Source organism: Pezoporus flaviventris, unplaced genomic scaffold (assembly GCF_033815535.1).
Source record: "Pezoporus flaviventris isolate CSIRO_AGI_PZ_B2104156 unplaced genomic scaffold, CSIRO_AGI_Pfla_v1 ptg000009l, whole genome shotgun sequence".
NCBI classification, from domain to species: Eukaryota; Metazoa; Chordata; class Aves; order Psittaciformes; family Psittacidae; genus Pezoporus; species Pezoporus flaviventris.
In genome coordinates, this window is record NW_026892557.1 from 3616065 (window position 1) to 3635063 (window position 18999).

The 18999-nt window shown below is 53.5% G+C and overlaps 2 protein-coding genes across 2 annotated transcripts in view; one reads left to right on the top strand and one right to left on the bottom strand.

Annotated features, from left to right (window-relative positions):
* Nucleotides 1-18999, bottom strand: part of LOC133267741 (C-signal-like) — a 120041-nt gene that overhangs the window by 60645 nt on the left and 40397 nt on the right. The gene's annotated exons all lie outside the window — the stretch shown is intronic.
* VWA1 (von Willebrand factor A domain containing 1) lies at nt 1752-17365 on the top strand. The gene is made up of 6 exons (XM_061450263.1): nt 1752-2364; nt 8443-9006; nt 13396-13674; nt 15051-15323; nt 16035-16304; nt 16951-17365. The coding sequence occupies exons 1-6, from the start codon at nt 2292-2294 to the stop codon at nt 16989-16991; spliced, it is 1500 nt and encodes a 499-aa protein (XP_061306247.1). The 5' UTR covers nt 1752-2291; the 3' UTR covers nt 16992-17365.

The following is an 18999-nucleotide window of genomic DNA, read 5'->3' on the forward strand; positions in this document are numbered from 1 at the left end:
TTTCCTGCTTCCACCTATCCCAGCAGGGCTCACAGGGAGATAAAGGCTGAAACGTCTCCAGGCTGCAGGGTGTGAATGGTGTTCGCATTGATAAACTGACTAAGAGGGGAATTATTCTAAGATGAGCAACCCTTCCGTGGAAAGACTTCCTTGGGAAGTGAGTAATGGAAGGAAATCACCACCAGGTACCTACCAGCCCCCCCCCAAGGGACTCTGAACATGCATCTGTGAGCCCAGGGAGCCAGACCTGTAGCATCTCTAGCTGGCTATCTTTGTCACTTCTCTGTGCCAGCTGTTGGGCAGTGGGGTATAAGGGGGATAGGCCAGGACAGGGGCAGATGGAGGTCTAGGTTAGTTGATGGGAAGCAGATGGTTTGCAGCAGGGCAACACTTGCTTCCTCCAGCCCATCCCTTCCACATCCCAGACCCAGAACACAACCAGTGTGAGAACAGCAACGAGGATGCATTGGCCAGCAGAGAACAAGGATGCGACTGAACGAGCACTTCACTCAGCAGTGGCTTGGAAAGCCTTTTGCCTTCTTGGCTGCTGTCACATCAGCAGCTGCACTGAATGTGATTCTGTGCAATGGGCATCAGTGAATTTGCTCAGATTGGTGAATTAGACCACGGTGTGCCTTGCTGTGCTGTGCTGTGTAACTCTTCCCTGGATGCTTGCTTGCCAAATGAGACTCCAGAGTGAGGCTTCCCTGCTAGAGAACCTGCACTTCCTACTGACTTCACCATGAGTGCTGCTAAATCAGCCCAACTCCGACAAGGAGAAGGATCTCACAAGTTATATGCTCTTGGTATGAGAGCAGAGTGCCTGATTGTCTGGGATAATGCTTATCCCAGCCTGCATGAATGGGTGGGTGAGGCTGTCCCTCATGTAGGGCTGTGTTACATGAGATTGAGGTACCATACAACCCGCTGTTGGGAGGCTCCTTAGTGATGCAGCTGGGTACCAGACTGGGAGGGGAAACACAGACAAGTGCCCAGGAAAGCTGACTGAATCCATGGTTTCTTGGAGCTGTTCTGACTTTCCATTCAGCTGATGAGGATGGATACAACTTTCCTCCCACCCCGCACGGCTCCTTGGGTCACTCTTTCCAGGAGAGAGGTAATCAAAGTAGAGGAAATCTTGCTCATGGGTTCCAGAAATCCTACAGGCTTCTAAACATTCCTTCTTGGCTGCTTCTTAGCCTCTCTCGTGGGTCACTCCCCATTATTAAGGGAGAGGACAATTGGTTAGTGTCTTCATAACTGGGTGAACTAGGTTTGGTCCATCTTTTGCTCTGGCAAGCCTCCTGCATACAGGGGAATGGAGAAGCCACATGCCAGTGAAGGTGGAACATCCTTGGTATGCGCTCACTGCCAAGCTCTTCTGCCCCTCCATCCAGGAAGAGATTGGTCACAGATTTATCTTCAGCCCCATGAATCCCCGTTGGCTCAGAAGTCAGACTTGGGGGTGTATTTAATGCCCCAGTGCAGGGGGGAGGACGCAGCAGGCTGCCGCATTCACCCGTTGCACAGAGCGTTGCTCCATGCCCCTTTGGATGCACTGACTCTCCCCACTGGGTGCTTCCTGCAGGCTCCGTGCTGCCCGGTGCCTCCTGCTCTCCCTAGGGCACAGCTCTTTGCTTTGTACCCTTCGCGTTCAGCCCCATGGGGCAGCACAGGGGCAGGGACACACGTTGGGGAGCGCTAGGACCTGGGGAGCCTCCTCCCTGCGGATTAGCCACTATTCCCAGGGCAGGGCACGCTCCGCAGCCTGGCTCCTTCTTTCCTCTATATACGTGGTTTTCCTTCTTCCAGTTCATTCCAGAGCAAAGCAGCTTTGGATTTCTCCGAGCTGCTCGCTCTTTCCCTCCCAGTAGCTGGATTGCTGCCAGGGTCTTGCAGGGCCCAAGTTTTCTCTGCAGGGATCTCTTCCCCCGAGCAGCCCAGCTGCACGCAGGCTGAATCCGCGCTCCCGGGGCAAGCTGCAGTCGGGAGAGGAGCAGCAGCGGGGGTGCTGTTTGTGCCTCTCCTCCAGCTATTCCTGTCAGCATGGATTTATGGCTTTAAAAGGGGGGGGAGAAGGAAAACTGCCTACAGGAGCCAGCGCTTCCACCCCAGCCCGGCCAAACACACGTAAAGAAGCAGTCGGATCCCGAGGCATGAGCAGCGCGCAAGGGGCACCCTGGGATCCGGTGGATCCTTGCACGTACTATGACTGATCTGAAGCCTTTCATCTGCCTTCCCAGAGCCGGGCTTTTGGATTTAAGGTAGTTTGCCCTCGTCCAGACGTTGCTATGTTGGCCAAGACAGTGCTTTCTCTTGGTCTGTGGCTGCAGTTGGCTGCGGGACAGAACACACCTGAGAGAGGTGAGTGCCTGGAAAGACAAGGGGGTTCCTTAGTGCTTCCTTCCCCTTTAATACCTCCTGGTCCTTAAGGGCTTCCCAGTAAGCCTTTTCAGAATAAAAGCTGAAGTTGTGTTGCTGCTTTAGGTGTCTGCTTGCACTCGTGTGTTATCTTGTTTCTTGCTTGTTTCCAGCAGAAAAAACTGATGCAGAAACTTGCACTTCAGTGCAACCATATGGAAAAGGTCCTCATTCCTCACTGTTACATGAAGAGAAGTACCAATAGTGATTGATACTATACCTGCCTTGTCGGTCTGCTGCTAATCTCTGTCATTCAATCATCATGTCCCCCTTTAAATGCTTTCTTTTGGATGCTGTTCAGGGAGAATGGCTGTGGGTCAGCATTGCAGAACTGATGGGGGGGGAAAGGGACACAGAGGAGATGAACGTCTCACTTGTGGGTCCTGCACTGTGGCACTGGGCAGAACACAGAGCCCACATCGTGGGGGCCGAGCTGATGCAGTTACTGTGCTCACAAGCAAAAGAAGGTTCTGCTCTTTGACTGCAGGGCTCCCGCTGGCTGCATCTGGCTTTGCCTGCACCTGGGCGATGTAATCCAGTGCGAAAGGAGAAGGGAAGCTCTGGTCTGTCTGGACAGCAGGTCCTCAGCTCAGACAGGGTCTGGTTTGCTTTGGTAGCAGAGCAGGCTGTGTCTATTGCTCAGATCCCCTTACAGGGTGCTGGATTCTGTTCCCCAGAGACACAGGCTGGCTCAGGAATGGTGCTGGCACGATGCTCACTGAGCCCACAGGCAGCAGTTATTCCTATTGCCCTGCGTTTCTGCTGCCATGGTGGGGGGCTGGTGTGTGGCCACTGCCCAGCCCGGGCTAAAAGCAATGCTGGGACCTTCAGAGCACGGGATAAAGGGGGGCCAAGGCTTTCCAGAGGGATTGTGCCTGGCTCCAGGGTCAAAGCCGTGTGTGCGGTGCTATGGGCGTGCTGACTGCTCGCAGGCTGCCGAGCACCCTCAGAGGAAATGAACCTGCTGGTGGGCAAGGGGCCATGGCCAGCGGCTTTGATGTGGGGCCTCCTGGGCTCCTCCCGGGTGCTCCCTGAAGCCACCCTGAGCAAACAGCCGGGCTGGCAGGGCCCCCGGGCGTGGGCAGCCCTGGCCTGGAGGTGCCGTGGGGCTGTGCCCTGGGCACACAGTGGCAGGAGCATCTTCATAGCTGTTCCCTAGGGTCTTGGCTGAGGGTGGGTGATTGTGGCTTTATTCTCAGCTGCAGTGGACTAAGGGAGGAAGCTGGGGGCCAGCGGTGCTTGTACGTGCTCAGGAATGATTGACTTCTTCAGGGTGATGGCCACTGACTTAGTGCTAAGGCACATGGTCAGTTCCCCTGCTTTCCTCTTTAGGTCCAGCTTCAGACCCCTGTTGCATCAGTGTGAAGTACGAACATTTGGTAGTCTGGGCTTTGATAAATGGAGCTTAAGTTGTTGTTTCCCGGTTACCCTGGACCAGCACCAGCAGTAAATGATGGGGATGTCGCTGTCTCTGTGGGTGCAGCAAGTGAAAAACAGGCACAGAGCATCCATAGGCGCTCTGTAGAGGGCCCTGCACTTGCTGAGCTCGGAAGCACAGCTCAGGACCCAGCACAATTCCACACTTCCAGCACTCTGAGGCTCTAAATAAGACAGCAGAGACAGGGAAAGTCCTGAAAAGATCATAGGAGATGGCAACGCAGCTTCCTTCCTGCGGAGGAATTTGTCTGAAGGGCCATTTCTCACCATCCAGCCTGTGATCTGTGGCACAGACGAGCTGGAACCTGCACAGGCAGCTTGGGCTTTTAGTCACACCAGTATATGCTGCTTGGTGGGGCTCAGCTCCCTAACTAGGGCAGGTTATCTAGCTGCTTCCCACAGCACAGGCTTCCCTGCTGTGGCTTTCCGTGTCAAACAGCTCCCGGGTGATGGGATACCTCTCTGGAGGAGGCAGTGCCTTGCTCCTCCTGCCTCTCACTGCGATCCCAAGGGGCCACAGGGGAGCACAGATTGTGTTCTCCAGCCTCCAAACCTGCCTTTTCCTCGCATGAGCAAGCAGTGAGAAGGGAAGGCAAAGGGAATTTTGAGCACAGTTCACCAAGACAGGACACGATCTGGTTTTGGCTCTTGAACCCTTTATGCTCTGCGAGTTCCAAGCCCCATGGAAGCCAGGCGTGTGCTCAGGCCCCAGCAGAGAGCGCAGGGATCTCTATAAGCGGATGTCTGCTGTCAGCATCTCGCTGTCAGGGAAGTCTGACCAGCTGCTTTTCCCTTGGAAAAGCCAAGCCTTCCGATAGGCAATGCCGTGACTCCGTGGTGACATTTTGCTCCCTTCAAAATGCTGCTCTCTGCATGTCCGATCCGTGCCTATTGCCCGCGTGTCAGCTCGCGGAGGACAACGGGATGCTGCCGTGTGCTCTGTTCCCTGCCCTGGAGCACAGCAGCAGCAATGACAGGAGCTCTGTAGGGCTGTTCCTTGGCTAATGGGGGCTCCTTCTCTCCACATCTCTGCCCCTGTCCTCTTGCCAAACAGCACATCTTCCTTGTGCAGAGCAAAGGGCTTGAAAGCAGCGGCTGCTTGCGTAATGCAGGGATTTACTGGTAACAAACCTCAGCAGCCCCACCTCTGGCACGGCTGGCATGTTTGTGTTGGAGGGGGGACAAAGGGCAGGACGAAAGATGAGGGATTGAAAAGCCAACCCTGGATGGTGGAGAGTGCGGCTCCGTGTAAGCGCTGCCGCATCCCTTCTCGAGGTGTTTTATGGATCCTTGCTGCTGACAAAACCCGACCGGGAGGGGTTTGTTCCACCTCAGGCAGGGCCGTGGTGAGCAGAGGTGCGGGTGATGGTGTTTGCCGGCATGAAGGATCAGCCTCCTGCTCCACCCGCAGCTCCAGAGCGCATACCTGCCCAGCAGTGTGGCTGCTGCTGCTGTTAACCAGTTGTTAACCGGTTGTTAACTGGTTGTTAACCAGTTGTTAGGCAGTTGTTAACCGGTTGTTATCCAGTTGTTGACCAGTTGCTAACCGGTTGTGTTGCTATCCAGTTGCTAACAGGTTGTTAACCAGTTGTTATCCAGTTGTTAATCAGTTGTTAATGAGTTGTTATCCAGTTGTTAACCAGTTGTTATCCAGTTGTTAACCAGTTGTTATCCAGTCGTTAACCAGTTGTTAACCGGTTGTTAACATGTTGTTAACCTGTTGTTAACTGGTTATTAACCGATTGTTAACCAGTTGTTATCCAGTTGTTAACCGGTTGTTAACAGTTTGTTAAACAGTCATTAACCTGTTGTTAACTGGTTGTTAACCAGTTGTTATTCAGTTGTTAACCGGTTGTTAAGCAGTTGTTACCCAGTTGTTAACCGGTTGTTAACATGTTGTTAACCTGTTGTTAACTGGTTATTAACTGATTGTTAACCAGTTGTTAACCGGTTGTTAACATGTCATTAACCTGTTGTTAACTGGTTGTTAGCCGGTTGTTAAACAGTTGTTATCCCATTGTTAACCGGTTGTTAACATGTTGTTAACCAGTTGCTATCCCGTTGTTACCCAGTTGTTAACCGGTTGTTAACCAATGCTTTCTACCCTCCAGGCAGAATGTGGTGTCAAGCAGTGGCTTTTCCTGCAGAGCCTTCTTGTGCTGGCTTTCACCCCTGTGTTCCCCTGCACCGGTAGCTCTGGCTGTGATGGGTTTCTGCTTGTGGTGCATCCCAAGTGCTGGTGCCCGTGACCCAGTTTTCCGGCTGTGATCAGTGAACGTCCTTTAGCCATTGCTCCCTTCCCTGCCAGGGTCAGAAACCTTCACAGCCCACTTGGTGCAACATTAGGGACACCAGTGTCACTGCTCAAAGCAGTGAGGAGAAACAGGGATTTCCTCATGGGAGGCAGCAGTCCTGGTGGCCAGGTCTCTCCTTATGGCTTGAAATCCAACCAAATGGCTTGTACTACTCCCAGTGGAGGGGAAAGCATAGGGGCATGGCTGCATGTGCGTGACTTGCTTCATGCAGCCAGAAGCCCTTGTTGCTCTGCCCTGCTGGAATGCCATTAGGAGGTAGGGAGCTCCAGGAAGCAGGGCCAGGGACCTGCAGGTCACAGGTTCAGCTCATCGGGGTGATGGGGTGGTGAAACTGCACATTGCTATGGGCAAGGAGGGTTGGTTACTGGGTGTGTGTAACACAGGGCTGAGCTGGGCTGGGTCATGCAGAGCTGGCTGTAACCCGTGTAGATGGCAGGTCCCACTCCCAGCAGCCAGGACATGTAACAGACCCCTTGTACCTACTCACTGTCCCCGGCCCTGTCCTTTCCCTCCTCTTGGCTTTGCCATCCCATATCTGCCTCCTGGAGCAGTGCCCCAGACAGGCTTTAGCAACCCCTGCCCATCTCTGCCAGGCTCATTGCCATCCCTGTGCCTACCTTGCCATGGCTTTCTGCAGTGTCTGCATGGGGTCTGCCTGGAGCTAGTAACAGTTTGGGAGCCTTTCCATACAGCTCTATGCTGCCTTGTGGGTTTGGCTCCCACATGGCTCGAGTGCTGCACCAGCTCCGTCTGTGCTCCATAGCTCACATTGCTTGACCACTCCATGGTCCTGATCCCTTCACTGATAGAGGAGCTCAAAAGGGCAGGCAGGAATCTCTAGGCCAAGGCTTGTTCTCCCTTCCTGCACCTCCAAAGCTGGGTGGGGGTGAATAGGGTTCCAAATTCACTATTGACAGTCCAGCTATTGTAATCTCTGGAGCCCTAAGAGAAGCAGAAGGAGCCCCCTGTGTGTGTGTGTGCTCCCCATGCAGCAGAGTAGCTGAAATGGTAAGGAAATGAGTGAAGCGGGGTGGGATTCCAGCTCACACCCTCAAAGCACGCTCTTCTTGGTGCACTGCATTCTTCTGCACAAATGGGTCTCGCAGCCCCATCCCAGACACCCTGAGCCTCTCTGGGATGCTGCTTCTGAGACCGTCCGGGAGCGGAGGTCAATGCGCATCCAGAAGAGCAGGGAAGCATCCGATGCGCCTGGCTCTTAGCAAGTGCTGTAGGGAGGAGTCCCTCCATTCCAGTGGTATAAATCAGGAGCTTCCTGCCAGGCTTGTGTGGACCGAGCCGCAGCCAGTTCTGAGAAGCAGCAGCCTTCTCCCGGGCCAGCAGAGCCAGCAGGTTTCCTCATCAAGCTTCTTTATCTTCCCATTCTCCTCCGGTTCGGCTCCAGGCACTTCCATTGCCCTCAGATGGGATAAACCTGGGGAGCTGGGTTAGGCTCTAACATCGCTCCTCGCCTTGGCAATTGCTTGGGACCAGCAGTTTGCTGCTGTCTCATGGCCCCAGGGGGATGGCAGAGGCTGCTGCCTGGCACAGGGCACTGTCCCGCTGACTTGGGCTGGTGAGGAATGTTCCCAGCTCCTGGAACACGTCCACCTCCAGCCTGGAGCAGAAAGCAGGGAGGATCAGCGGGCTGGTGTGTAACAAGAGGTGTCGGTGCGAGCTGATGGAGCTCGGAGGCATTCAGCAGGATCCAGCACTCCTGGGTTGTACTTTTAACTCTACCCTGCTTCCTGTGCCTCAGCTCCTGCCTGTTTCCACCGCCCTGGCCTTTCACTTTATGCGCCATGGTTTGATAACCAGTGCCTGCAAAGCCTGTCGTGAGGCTGGGTAAGTTTGTGCAGTGCTTCCAGGTCCCGCATGAGCGTGGTGTGGAAGTGCTTGGAGTATGCTCCGCAGTGTGATGTCCAGGGCATCTCTCCTCCAGCTCTATTGGCAACGTACCTTAAAACCAAAGGTGTTAAGGGAACAGCTGGTGAGCAATCTGGGCAATGCTTCAGTGTCAGAAGCGAAGCAAAGCTTCCCAATGAGGGGACGTGGGGTGCCAGGGAGATGGGGGGAGAAGCTCCTGGAATAAAGCCCAGGAGCCCTCACACTGCATGCAAATAACGATAATAATTAAAGGGAGCAAATCCCAAAGTCTCTGCCCAGCAAAATTCCCACTGAACCCTGAGATTGGGCAAAGACGAGCAAGCTTTCCAAGCAGACGCCTGTTCACATCATTCCACTACTACACCTCCCTCTCTCCCCTGCCTAGGTCCCCAGCCCTCTGTTTCCAACTCGGAGGGGGATCTCCTCTTCTTGCTGGACAGCTCTGGCAGCGTCTCCTACTATGAGTTTTCCAGGGTGAAGGAATTCATGTGGGACCTTGTGCAACCTTTCACCTTTGGCCCTAAAGACGTCCAGGCCAGCATCATCCACATCAGCACTATGCCCACCATGGAGTTCCCCTTTGACCGGTACCAGTCCAGCCGGACTCTACACCAAGCCATCCGGGACACTCGGCAGCTCATGGGTGACACCAACACAGGCAAAGCTCTCTCCTATGCCAAGGAGAAGCTCTTCAGTGGTGAAGCTGGTGCCCGGCCTGATGTGCCCAAGGTACTGGTTTGGGTGACGGATGGTTTCTCCACTGACGACATCTCCGAACCCATGCAGCTCCTGAAGGACATGGGGGTAACGGTGTTCATCGTCAGCACGGGACGAGGGAACTACCTGGAGCTCTCTGCTGCTGCCAGCCAGCCTCCGGAGAAGCACCTGCACTTTGTGGACGTGGATGACTTGACCATCATCACCAAGGAGCTGCGAGATTCCATCCGAGGTACGGTGCGGTTGGCTTGCGGTCAACGGGAGCTTGAAGAGTGGCTGAATGGGAGTTAATGCCTGGCTCTGCAGGGCAGGCCATCCCCTAAACCCAATGGTCCTCCTGAGCCACAGCTGCTGCCCTCGCAAACTGAGGTGCTTTGTCCACAGTCTAATCATAAAGCAAGGCTTTTAGGAGGTCTGGGACAAGTATCTCTATTCCCCTTGGGATGTCCCATAACCGAGTGGGACAAATCCCCTTCTGTTGGTGAGATGACCTTGTGTTTGTAGTGAGCCGTTCAGGTGTCAGTAGAGGAAGGAGGCTCAAGCAGTGTATTACCTGGGCTCCTTAAAACCCCCTCAGGGCTTTGAACTGGAACTGTTCAGACATCCATGTGAGTCAAGCGTAGCATGGGAATGCCCCCAGCTGCACAGGTTAATTGTTAACCAGAGACTTCCCCAACAGGCAATGAATAGGCTCCAGCAAAGGCTGGGAGCAAGGTACCCAAGCCCCTTGGACTTTTGTGATGATAGCTGACAGTGTAAATATCCCAATTGGTACTAGAAGTGTTGTATTTAGTTTAGATGTATTCAGTATATTCCAGGATCTGAAGGGGGCCTATAGGGATGCTGGGGAGGGACTCTTCATTAGGGACCATAGTGACAGGACAAGGGGGAACGGGTTCAAACTGAAACAGGGGAAGTTTAGATTGGATATAAGGAGGAAATTCTTTCCTGTGAGGGTGGTGAGGCACTGGAATGGGTTGCCCAGGGAGGTTGTGAATGCTCCATCCCTGGCAGTGTTCAAGGCCGGGTTGGTCAGAGCCTTAGGTGCCATGGTTTAGTGTGAAGTGTCCCTGCCCATGGCAGGGGGGTTGGAATGTGATGATCTTAAGGTCCTTTCCAACCCTGACTGTTCTATGATTCTATGATTCCTCCGTTCAGGGTGGTTTGTGTTCTCTGTAGTGCTGTCTGGTTATGAGCCACCTGAGGGAGGTGGAGGTCACAAATGCACACCCGCAATGGGATGCGCGTGCCTGGGAAGGATTTGGTCCTCTCAGCTCCCTCAGCCCCTAGTCTGGGGTAGATCTGATGCCCTACATACACCATTGTGCGTGAGCACAGTGGCTGGCACACACTGAGATGTCTAACTCCTGCCTGCAAGTACCTGGCAGTTGCTCTCTTACAGAGAGCAATTAGGGATGGTGCTGGCTGTCAGCATGAAGGCTGTGGGAGGGGAACGGTTTTGTTCCATAGCTCCCCTGTTGGAACACGTTCCACATCTGCCAGATCTATAGCTTGACTTGGCCAGCACAGCCCTTGGAAGGAAACCCCAGCCCTGACTTGTTAGGCAGAGCAGGCCAGCCACCACCTCTGTGTTGCTAACGTGGTCGTGGCCGTTGCTGTGCAGGGAGCAGGAACAGACAGAGCTGATCCTCAGCAATCCTGCTCCTTAGAGCATCCAGGAAAGGCTCTGAGCAGACCCAAAGCCCTCATCCGGGCCAGACGACAGGCGTTAGGGAGCCAAGAGGAACACCTCATGCTGATCCGCATGCTGCACTGCGCAGAGCGTGTTCTCTTTGCAGCTCCTCCGTGCCAGCACGGTGGGAGTGCCTGTGGTTGCCTCTGCCTCCCAGATCCCCCTGGGTTTGCTTGGAAAGCCGAGTGAGTTCCTATGACTCTGCAGACTTTCCATTGATCTTTTTCCTGGAGGTTCTCTCTCCATTGGAAACCCCTGGTTTAAGCCCTCATTTGGCTGCTATGGGAGCTGGTTAGAGCTGGCTTTGGAGCGTCCAAGTAACCCTTTCCACAAACCCTCTGTGTGGAGCCATTCCTATTTCCAGTGATCACTTAACAGATGGCAGGCAGGGACCATGTTCTCCACCCATCCACATCTCCCCTCTGTGAGCATGGGGCAGGACCAGCCGCTGGACCAGCCACCACACAACCCCAGATGCTTTGTTTCACGTGGCTGTTTGAGCTTCTAGTGCATCCTGAGGCCAGGGGGTGGAAAAGAGCATCCCAAAATGAGAAATCACCTGTGCATCCTTGCAGCACAAGGTTGACTTGAGGATCTGCAGAGGTAATAAACACCCTGCTGCGTCCAAGGGCACTGTTCTGTGCAGCCACCAGGTCTACAAGTCACTAGTCTGGGATTTGAATGGATGGAGAGATTCCCACATGCATTCAGAGGCTGGTGCCTGGATTTTGGTAACATCAGACTCTGGTAGCATCCCCTGAATTAGCCTGGATAAAGCCCCATGTGTCCACTCTTCCCTTCCTGGAGGAGGCAGCCCTCTTCACTCCCTTCCTGTTTCTGGCCCCTGGGATAGCAGGGATAGCCAGGATCCTTGGCAGGCAGACATTAGGCCTTTCCAGCTCTGGAATGGTCCAGACTGGTTTTATTTCGCTGCTATCTTGTCCCCATCTCTTGCTACTGTTGAAAAGCCTTTTGTAATGCACAGACAAGCTCTGCCAAGAGTTGCTCTCCTCCCTCCACCTCCTACCCAGGAACAGCGTTTCATGCCTGCTCCATAGATATTCCAACACAATGATCCCAGGCTTCTTGGGAAGGACCTTGTAAACCCAAGGCATTCCTTGGAGCTGACGTCAGGGTCTGTGCTAGCGCCCACTTGCTCTCCACTTGCTGGATTAAGAACTGCTCACTTGTTCCATCCTTTGGCACCATCTTTGAGCCAAGCTCTGCAGGAGCCTACCTGGGAGCAGTCACAAAACATCAGCCACTTCCCATCCGTCTCCAGGGCAACACATTCCTGACCTGAACCGAGGTCCTGCATAGCTTCTGCTGCAGTGAAGGCTTCGAGCCTGCACCCTCTGACATTCACTTAGAGCAGAACAGAAGCAGGTGACTCCAGGGAGCAATCTCAGACCTTGAATGTCCACCCTGGTAATGAGGAAGTTGTGATCCCCCTCCCTGAATCAGAACTTTGACCCTATCCGTGTTAAAGCATGGACGTAGAGCAATGAAGTGGTGTGATTTGTCCCAGTTCCTAGCTGAAGCTTCTGCAAGAGGCAATCCTGTCCCCAGAGCTGGAACAGGCTCCTCTGCTGCCCGGCTGTGTTTCTTACACTCATCATGAAAGCAGCAGCATCCCTGTTTCATGTGGCTTCAAACTGCTGCTTCGAGTCACCAAGCAGGTAGAAGGCAAGTGTGTCACAGGCCGTCTCTGAACACTATGAGCATCCATTTTCTAGGGGTTTTATGGCTCTCTTTACGTGCTCAAGGCATCCGCAGTCTATGGAGCTGGGTGCTGTGGGCTTTCTGCTGCACATCCCTCGGGTGCCGCACCGTGTCCCTTTAATCTGCCTCCGTTATTCACTGCCTCCAAACTCCCTCATTCCCATTCCAGGAGCCTTTGGCAGCACTGGTGATGCTAAGGCCTTTCCTCTGCTCCCCGTTCCTCTGTGGCTTGGCCACTGGTGGCTGTGGGGCTCAGAGAGGGGTGCAGTGCCCCAAGCCCCATGGTGCTGCCTCCTCCAAGCTCTCCCTGAGTGGAGCGGGGCTGGCTGGGAGCAGGCAGGAGAAGGGGGAATGTTCCTGCCTGCCTGGGAGAGCCAAGGAACAGCTCAGAGGAAAAAGTGAGGCTGCTCTCTTTGGTACAGGGAAGCTGGCAGGCACTTGGAGGAGGAGGGATGATCTGCTCCAGGACACGGCTGGGAGTGCTGGGATAACCCCTGTTCCCTTGCAGGTCTGGGCAGACTCTTGTGCCTTCCTTTACTCTCGGAGAGCTCCTTAGAGTACTCTGCGAAGTAGTTAAGCTTGGTACCATCATAAGGTCTCAGGAGTGAGCAAATGCACTTCTTTAAGGCTCAGGGTGCTTTCAAACACCCTTAAAGAAAAGAACAAGAGCATCTTTGTCTTCATACGCCACTTCCCCGGAGCCAGAAACAACCTCCTGTGTGTTTGTCCCTCTGGAAGGCCAGGGAAGAGTGGAATCCTGCCCAAGATGGGCTCATGTGTGTCAGCAGGGTCAAGTGGAGGAGCTGGGGAGCTGTGGGGCATCAGAAGAGGTGTTGCTGTCTGTACTTGGGGGCTGGAGCTCAGAGGTAGCACAAGCCTGGGTGCAGGGGTGGGGAGAGGTGGGATGGAGCAAGAGCAGCTCTGAATGCTGAACGTCCCAGAACAATGGGGCTCTGTGGAACGCTGCCGGGAGCGACTGCAGGCGGGATGAATGCAGCTGGGCAGTGCTCATCTGCTGCCCCTTCTTCCTGGCCACTGCATACAGGCAGGGAGAGAAAGCTGGGGCAGTGATGCTATGAAGAGGAGACCCCAGCTGTGACCCAGTGGCGCTGGGGGCTGCACCTCCCCTCCAGAAGGGCCTGTGTTTTCAATGTGCTGTGTTCTGGTGTTGTCAGCAGTGATCTCTTCCCTCTCTTTCTCTTCCAGACGTCATCCAAGCAAATCGGCTCCATGCAGTCGATATCACCTCCAGCAGCTTCCGCCTGGTGTGGCCCAAACTCCTCTCCCAAGAGACCGGCTACTACACCCTGGAGTATGCCCCAGTAGGTGATCTAGCAAGGAAGAGGGCAGATCAAGTGTCCGGGGCTCACACGAGCTTCATGCTAAGCAACCTTGCACCAGAAACCGCGTACGAGGTGGCACTCATTCCTGAATCCAACGTCCACTACGTCCCTCCGCAGACAACAAGGGTCACTACCCTGGCAGGTAAAACGTGCACAGTTGTGACCAAGGGGGAAGTCTCCACTGTGCTGAGCCTCATATATATATATATATGTATATATGTGTGTATATATATAAAGCAACTGGGAAAGTTTTTTTTATATATATATAATTATTATATATAGCCCTTTATATTATATATATAATATAAATTATTATATTATATAATATAATATATATAATAAAATATATAGCCCTATTATATGCGTATATGTATATATGTGTATATATACATATATAATATAATATATAATATAATATATTATATATATAGTATATAATATATAATATACAACATATATGTATATTATATATAGCCCTATTATATGTGTATATATACATATGTATATATGTGTGTATATATATGTATATATAGCCCTATTATATGTATATATGTGTGTGTATATATATATAAAGCAACTGGGACAGCCCTTGGTCTGCATCCCACAGCCTCACGGCCTCACTGAAGGAGGCAGATGGTTGTGGTCAGGACAGAACAGAAAGGCTGCTTTATGCTGGCACCCAGCTAACAGCTTTTTGCTTAGAGATGTCCTGGACTGTCCAGCACAGGGGATCAGGTCTGATGGTCGTAAGATCCAACCCTTGTACCTTAATGTATGACTCTAGAGTAAAGCAGAGCCTATTGCCCTGAGCACAGAAGGCAGGAGCTTCAACTTGTAAGTATTTAGCAGGTGGAGAGCCCACTGGGGGTAAAGCACAGGCTGGTGCATGTACTCACTATCCCAGCATGCTGGTGAGGCAGAAGCAACACTGCCTTGGGTGGATTACTGCCAAAGGGGAAGTTTGACTCTTGTGGCTTGAGCACAAGGAGATGCCTGTCTCCTACCTGAGGTTGCAGGTGTGGCCACTGATGGGGAATCCCAGTGCAAGAGGCAAGGAGAGGGGGAACGCTCGGAGCAGAATCCAGCCCCTTTGTGCAGACTCCATGCAGTCATTTGGGCCAGGAGAGTAACTTGGATTTATGCTGAGTAGCAACTGGTGTTCTTATGCCTTGGATTATAGAATCATAGTATAGTTTGGGTTGGAAAGGACCTTAAGATCCAGTTCCAACCCCCCTGCCATGGGCAGGGACACCTCACACTAAACCATGCCACCCAAGGCTTCATCCAACCTGGTCTTGAGCACTGCCAGGGATGGAGCATTCACAACCTCCCTGGGCAACCCATTCCAGTGCCTCACCACCCTCACAGGAAAGAATTTCCTCCTTATATCCAACCTAAACTTCCCCTGTTTCAGTTTTAACCCGTTCCCCCTTGTCCTGCCACTACAGTCCCTAATGAAGAGTCCCTCCCCAGCACCCCTATTACCTACTCACTCACATCCTTACCCATTGCTTTCAGAGGAAATAAGCCCAGCTCAGGTTTTCATCTCAGAGTCTGGCCCGCACAGCTTCCGTGTGAGCTGGGCTCCTACCCTGGCCAGCGTGGTGAGCTACCAGGTGCTGTATGGACCATTGCCTGGGAACTCGGCGCGGCTGCTGGAGGTGGGCGCTGAGCACAACGGCACCGTGGTGGAGAACCTGGCAGCGAACACGACCTACCTGGTGACAGTGACTGCGGTCTACAGGTCGGGAAAGGAGAGATCCCTGTCAGCCAAAGCATGCACCCAGGAAGGTGAGGGAGCAGCACGCGGCTCAGAGGGGGCTGTATGGGCGCAAGGGGTCTCTGAAAGCGCTGTTCCTTGGCGCAGATCGTTTGCCTTTAGGTGAAACCAGAGCTCAGCCCAGTGCCTGGGCAGGGATGAGGGAAAGGGAAAGCTGCAGCTTCCCAACGAACAGCCCATGATACGCCATTAGGATGTAGCAGATGTATAAGGCATAGAGCTGAAAGAAAAGCAGACATGCCCAATGTGACTGCTATTACGGGGCGCATGCTGCCAAGCTGCTGGTGTAGTCACGAACAGAGTGGATTTGGAGGTCCCTGAATCTTCCTAAGGAGGGAAAGGCAGCTTTCTGTGTTCCTTTCCCCTCCGTGTCTGCTCTTTGCTGTGACTGAGCATCAGAGGGGGGGACATTTCACCAGCAGAAGCTTCTGCTCTGAAGGGGTTCCCATAAAGATATTGCAGGAGGTAAAACCCAGCTCTTCTCAGCACTCAAGAGTGAGGAGCTCAGAGAATGGCAGCTGAAGGTGTGGGGGGTGGCCAGCCCGTGCCTAACAGCGCCACCAAAAGCATTTCATGCTGGTACCAGGGCAAAGTTGAGGAGGGATGAGTTACGGTGTACTACAAGGACCAGGCTGGCTGCTCTCCTCGGGAGGAGCAAGGCGCTGGGCGGTGCGGACCGCTCCATAGAGACAGCCCCAGTAACACGAATCCTCTGTCTCCAGAGGGCTCCAGCGTGAGGCACCTTCGCTTTGAGGACATGGGCCCCGACACCCTGAAAGCCTCCTGGGACCCTGCCGACGGGGACGTCCTGGGTTACAGGGTGAGATGCCGGCGGCAAGCGGGCCCTTCGTCCGTGCTCAGCGTGTCCCCCCGCATCCACAGCGTGCTCCTCACCGACCTGCCCGCGGGCACCACCAACCGGGTGTGCGTGAAGCCCGTGTACAGGAGCCAGGCAGGCAAAGGGCTGTGCCGCACGGTGCGCATGCAGCCAGGTGAGCTGGGGAGGAGGGGGGGTCCTGGGGCACTTTAGCCAAGGGAAAGGGCATTGAAGGGCACTGAAGTGCTGGGCATCCAGCACAGAGGGGCCCCCCGTTGCTGCAATACTCTGCGCTCATCAGCTGCCTTGCCAACAGGGCTTCATCGCAGCTGCCAGCCCAAAGGGACTGCCCAAAGCCGGGTCTGGCCCCCGTGTTTAAGAGCAATGCTCCTCCTAGTGGCATTGTGTCTGCACGCAGGGGAAAAGGGGTGCGGTGAAGACAGGCCGGCCTTTCCTTTGGGATAAGGAGGATTGCTAAGAGCTGGCATGGGCATTGGAAGTGCTGTTTAAAAGTCACTCCAACTCTTGGCTGCCCTTCACTTTGCAACGTGGCAGGGACTAGCCGCTATTGAACACAGCTACTAAGGCGCAGCACATCCTTCTTCCTCCCACTGCCTAGAAGCTGCTTACTGTCATGAAGCACAGAGGGATTCTCGACTGAAGTAAGAGCTCAGATGCTGTGTGACAGCACAGGGGCACAGCCTGTTCCCCAGCAAGCAGCTGGAGTGGTGATGGTGACCACGGGGGTGAGGTCTGTGACCCAGTCGCAGTTGGAGAATGCATGGATCAAGCTGACGTTATGTTTGTTGTGCTCTCTCCAGCTACAGAGGCCCAAGGGTATAAGCACAGACAGCGAGCGTGACGGTACCTGGAACGAACTGATTCCCAGCAGAGCAAGGGCTCCTGCTTGGACAAAGACTTGGACAAAAAGGAGGGGTCAGGAAGGAGACTGGAAAGCTCCCAGATCATCTCCCAGCCTGCGCTGTCCGCTGAGGTGTCCTGGTTGTCAAGCCTCAAGGCTGGCCTCAAGCCGAGTGCTCCCAAAGCTTAAAGGTTTGGTTTGGCTGGAAGGAGCAGCCGATCCGACCAATACATCCCAAATCCGTACCCTCTTCTATATCAATGCCTGACAAATAACAAACCAAAGGCCAAGTGCTGAATCCTCCCTCCCGCTTGCTTCCTGCCTATGCTCTATTTATTAAACGTTGATGCCGTTTTATTCCTGCAGCTTAGGAACATGTTCACACCGGGCTGCTTCTGCCCTGCCCTACCCTTGTGGGCAGCTGCCCTCGGAAAGGGGACACATGGCCAAATCCATTCCTGCTGTCAACTGCCCTTGAAGCTGAAGCCTGCCAAAGAGCAGCTTCCCATCGACTTGTCCACTGTACTCCACAGGTAGCTCAAAGGAGGCCTCTCAAAGGTATAGCATTAGGGGAAAGCATTAGCAGGAAGAGGAGTAGCAGGAAAGAAATGTACGGTATGCAGAGGAGGTTGGGTCAGAGCCACCAGGGTTTCTGGGAAGAGGAGGAAAAGCGGTTGTTAACACACTCAGCCTTTGGCCAGGACATGGAGGAGACACCCTAAAAACCATCCTGCCTCTTATAGAGTGCCAGGACAGTTCAGGGTTCCCAGCTGGGCTTTGGTTTATGGCAGAGCTCAGGAGCGATATGGCCATGCTGGCGTGGATGAGCGCTGTCAGGGGGCTCCAGCAGAGAGGTTTGCTCACGCTCTGCCTGCTGAGCTCTTGAGTCCCATCAACGCTGCTCCACTTCCCCCTGTGGCACTGGTATTAGGTCCATGTGCTGGAATGAGGTACAGATCCCAGAGGGACTGTGAAGGGCTCGAATTTCCCAAGCCCTTTGTCTGGGAGAGCAGGAAAGTCAAAACCTTGGGAATTTCCTTCCCCTGCAGGTTATTCCACTCTAGAGCTCGCGTCCTTCAGCTGAGTTCATTGAGCAGCAGAGAGGCAAGAAAAGCCAGACAGCAAGAGCATCTACAGGAGGTAGTTTTGCCTCTCATTCAGCTACACACCTCCCAGCCCCAGCGCAGGGCTGCCTGGATCACGACCGTTGCGTTACTGCGACCTATCTGCAACTAGTTTAATCAAACTGAATGCAAGCCCTGCTACCAGAGCAGCTATGTGGAGCTTAATTAGCCTAAGTATGGGCAGTAGGTACCCAGTGCTATCATTCCAGGCTCTAGCCTCTGAAAACCCCCAGCACGTCTTTAGTGTCTTGGCTTCCACTCACTGCTAAGCTTGAGCTATACTTAAAAATAGGGATTTTAGGGGAGAAGAGTAAATCTCATTCTTCCCCTTTGGCCCCTGGCTCGAATTTGCTGTCATGAAGCTACTCCTTGCAAAAAGGGAGCTGGGGGAAGAAAGGACAATTTTCATACCTAGTAACAAAGCTGTTGGATGAGCGTAGCTCCAAAACTGAGGGCTTAGGGCTGTAAAGACATGTCCATAGTTCTGCTAACAAACCCCACATCACTGGGAGCACCTTCCCTCAGCAATGCTTGCCCTGGTTTAGCTCTGTTGCTTATTTGTCCTGCACATGGAATGGTGGTTTTAAGCTGTACATTGGAGAGCCCCCACACAGCGGGTCTCCATCCTGCAGCCCCTCTGCTTAGGGACTTCTTAAAGCAGCTCCTTAGCAAGCCGTGAGGACCTTGTCTCCTGAGCGCCGGATTCATCACGTCTAGCTCTATGGAGCTTTCGCCTTGGGCTGCCTTCTTGTAGACGAGGAAGGGATAGGAGGGAAGCAAGTCATTCATTAACTCGATAAGAAGCTTTGTGTCTCCTTTGGAATGCGTGTTTGTGACTGATTAACGTGCACGGAGCCTGTGTCGAGGGGAAGATAAAGCCTCTG

Excerpts from the sequence above, each read along its gene's own strand:
- VWA1 (XM_061450263.1), top strand. The coding sequence starts at position 2,292 with ATGTTGGCCAAGACAGTGCTTTCTCTTGGTCTGTGGCTGCAGTTGGCT. Across the intron at positions 13,675-15,050 it reads AAGGGTCACTACCCTGGCAG|AGGAAATAAGCCCAGCTCAG; the intron begins GTAAAACGTGCA and ends CATTGCTTTCAG. Across the intron at positions 15,324-16,034 it reads CAAAGCATGCACCCAGGAAG|AGGGCTCCAGCGTGAGGCAC; the intron begins GTGAGGGAGCAG and ends CTCTGTCTCCAG.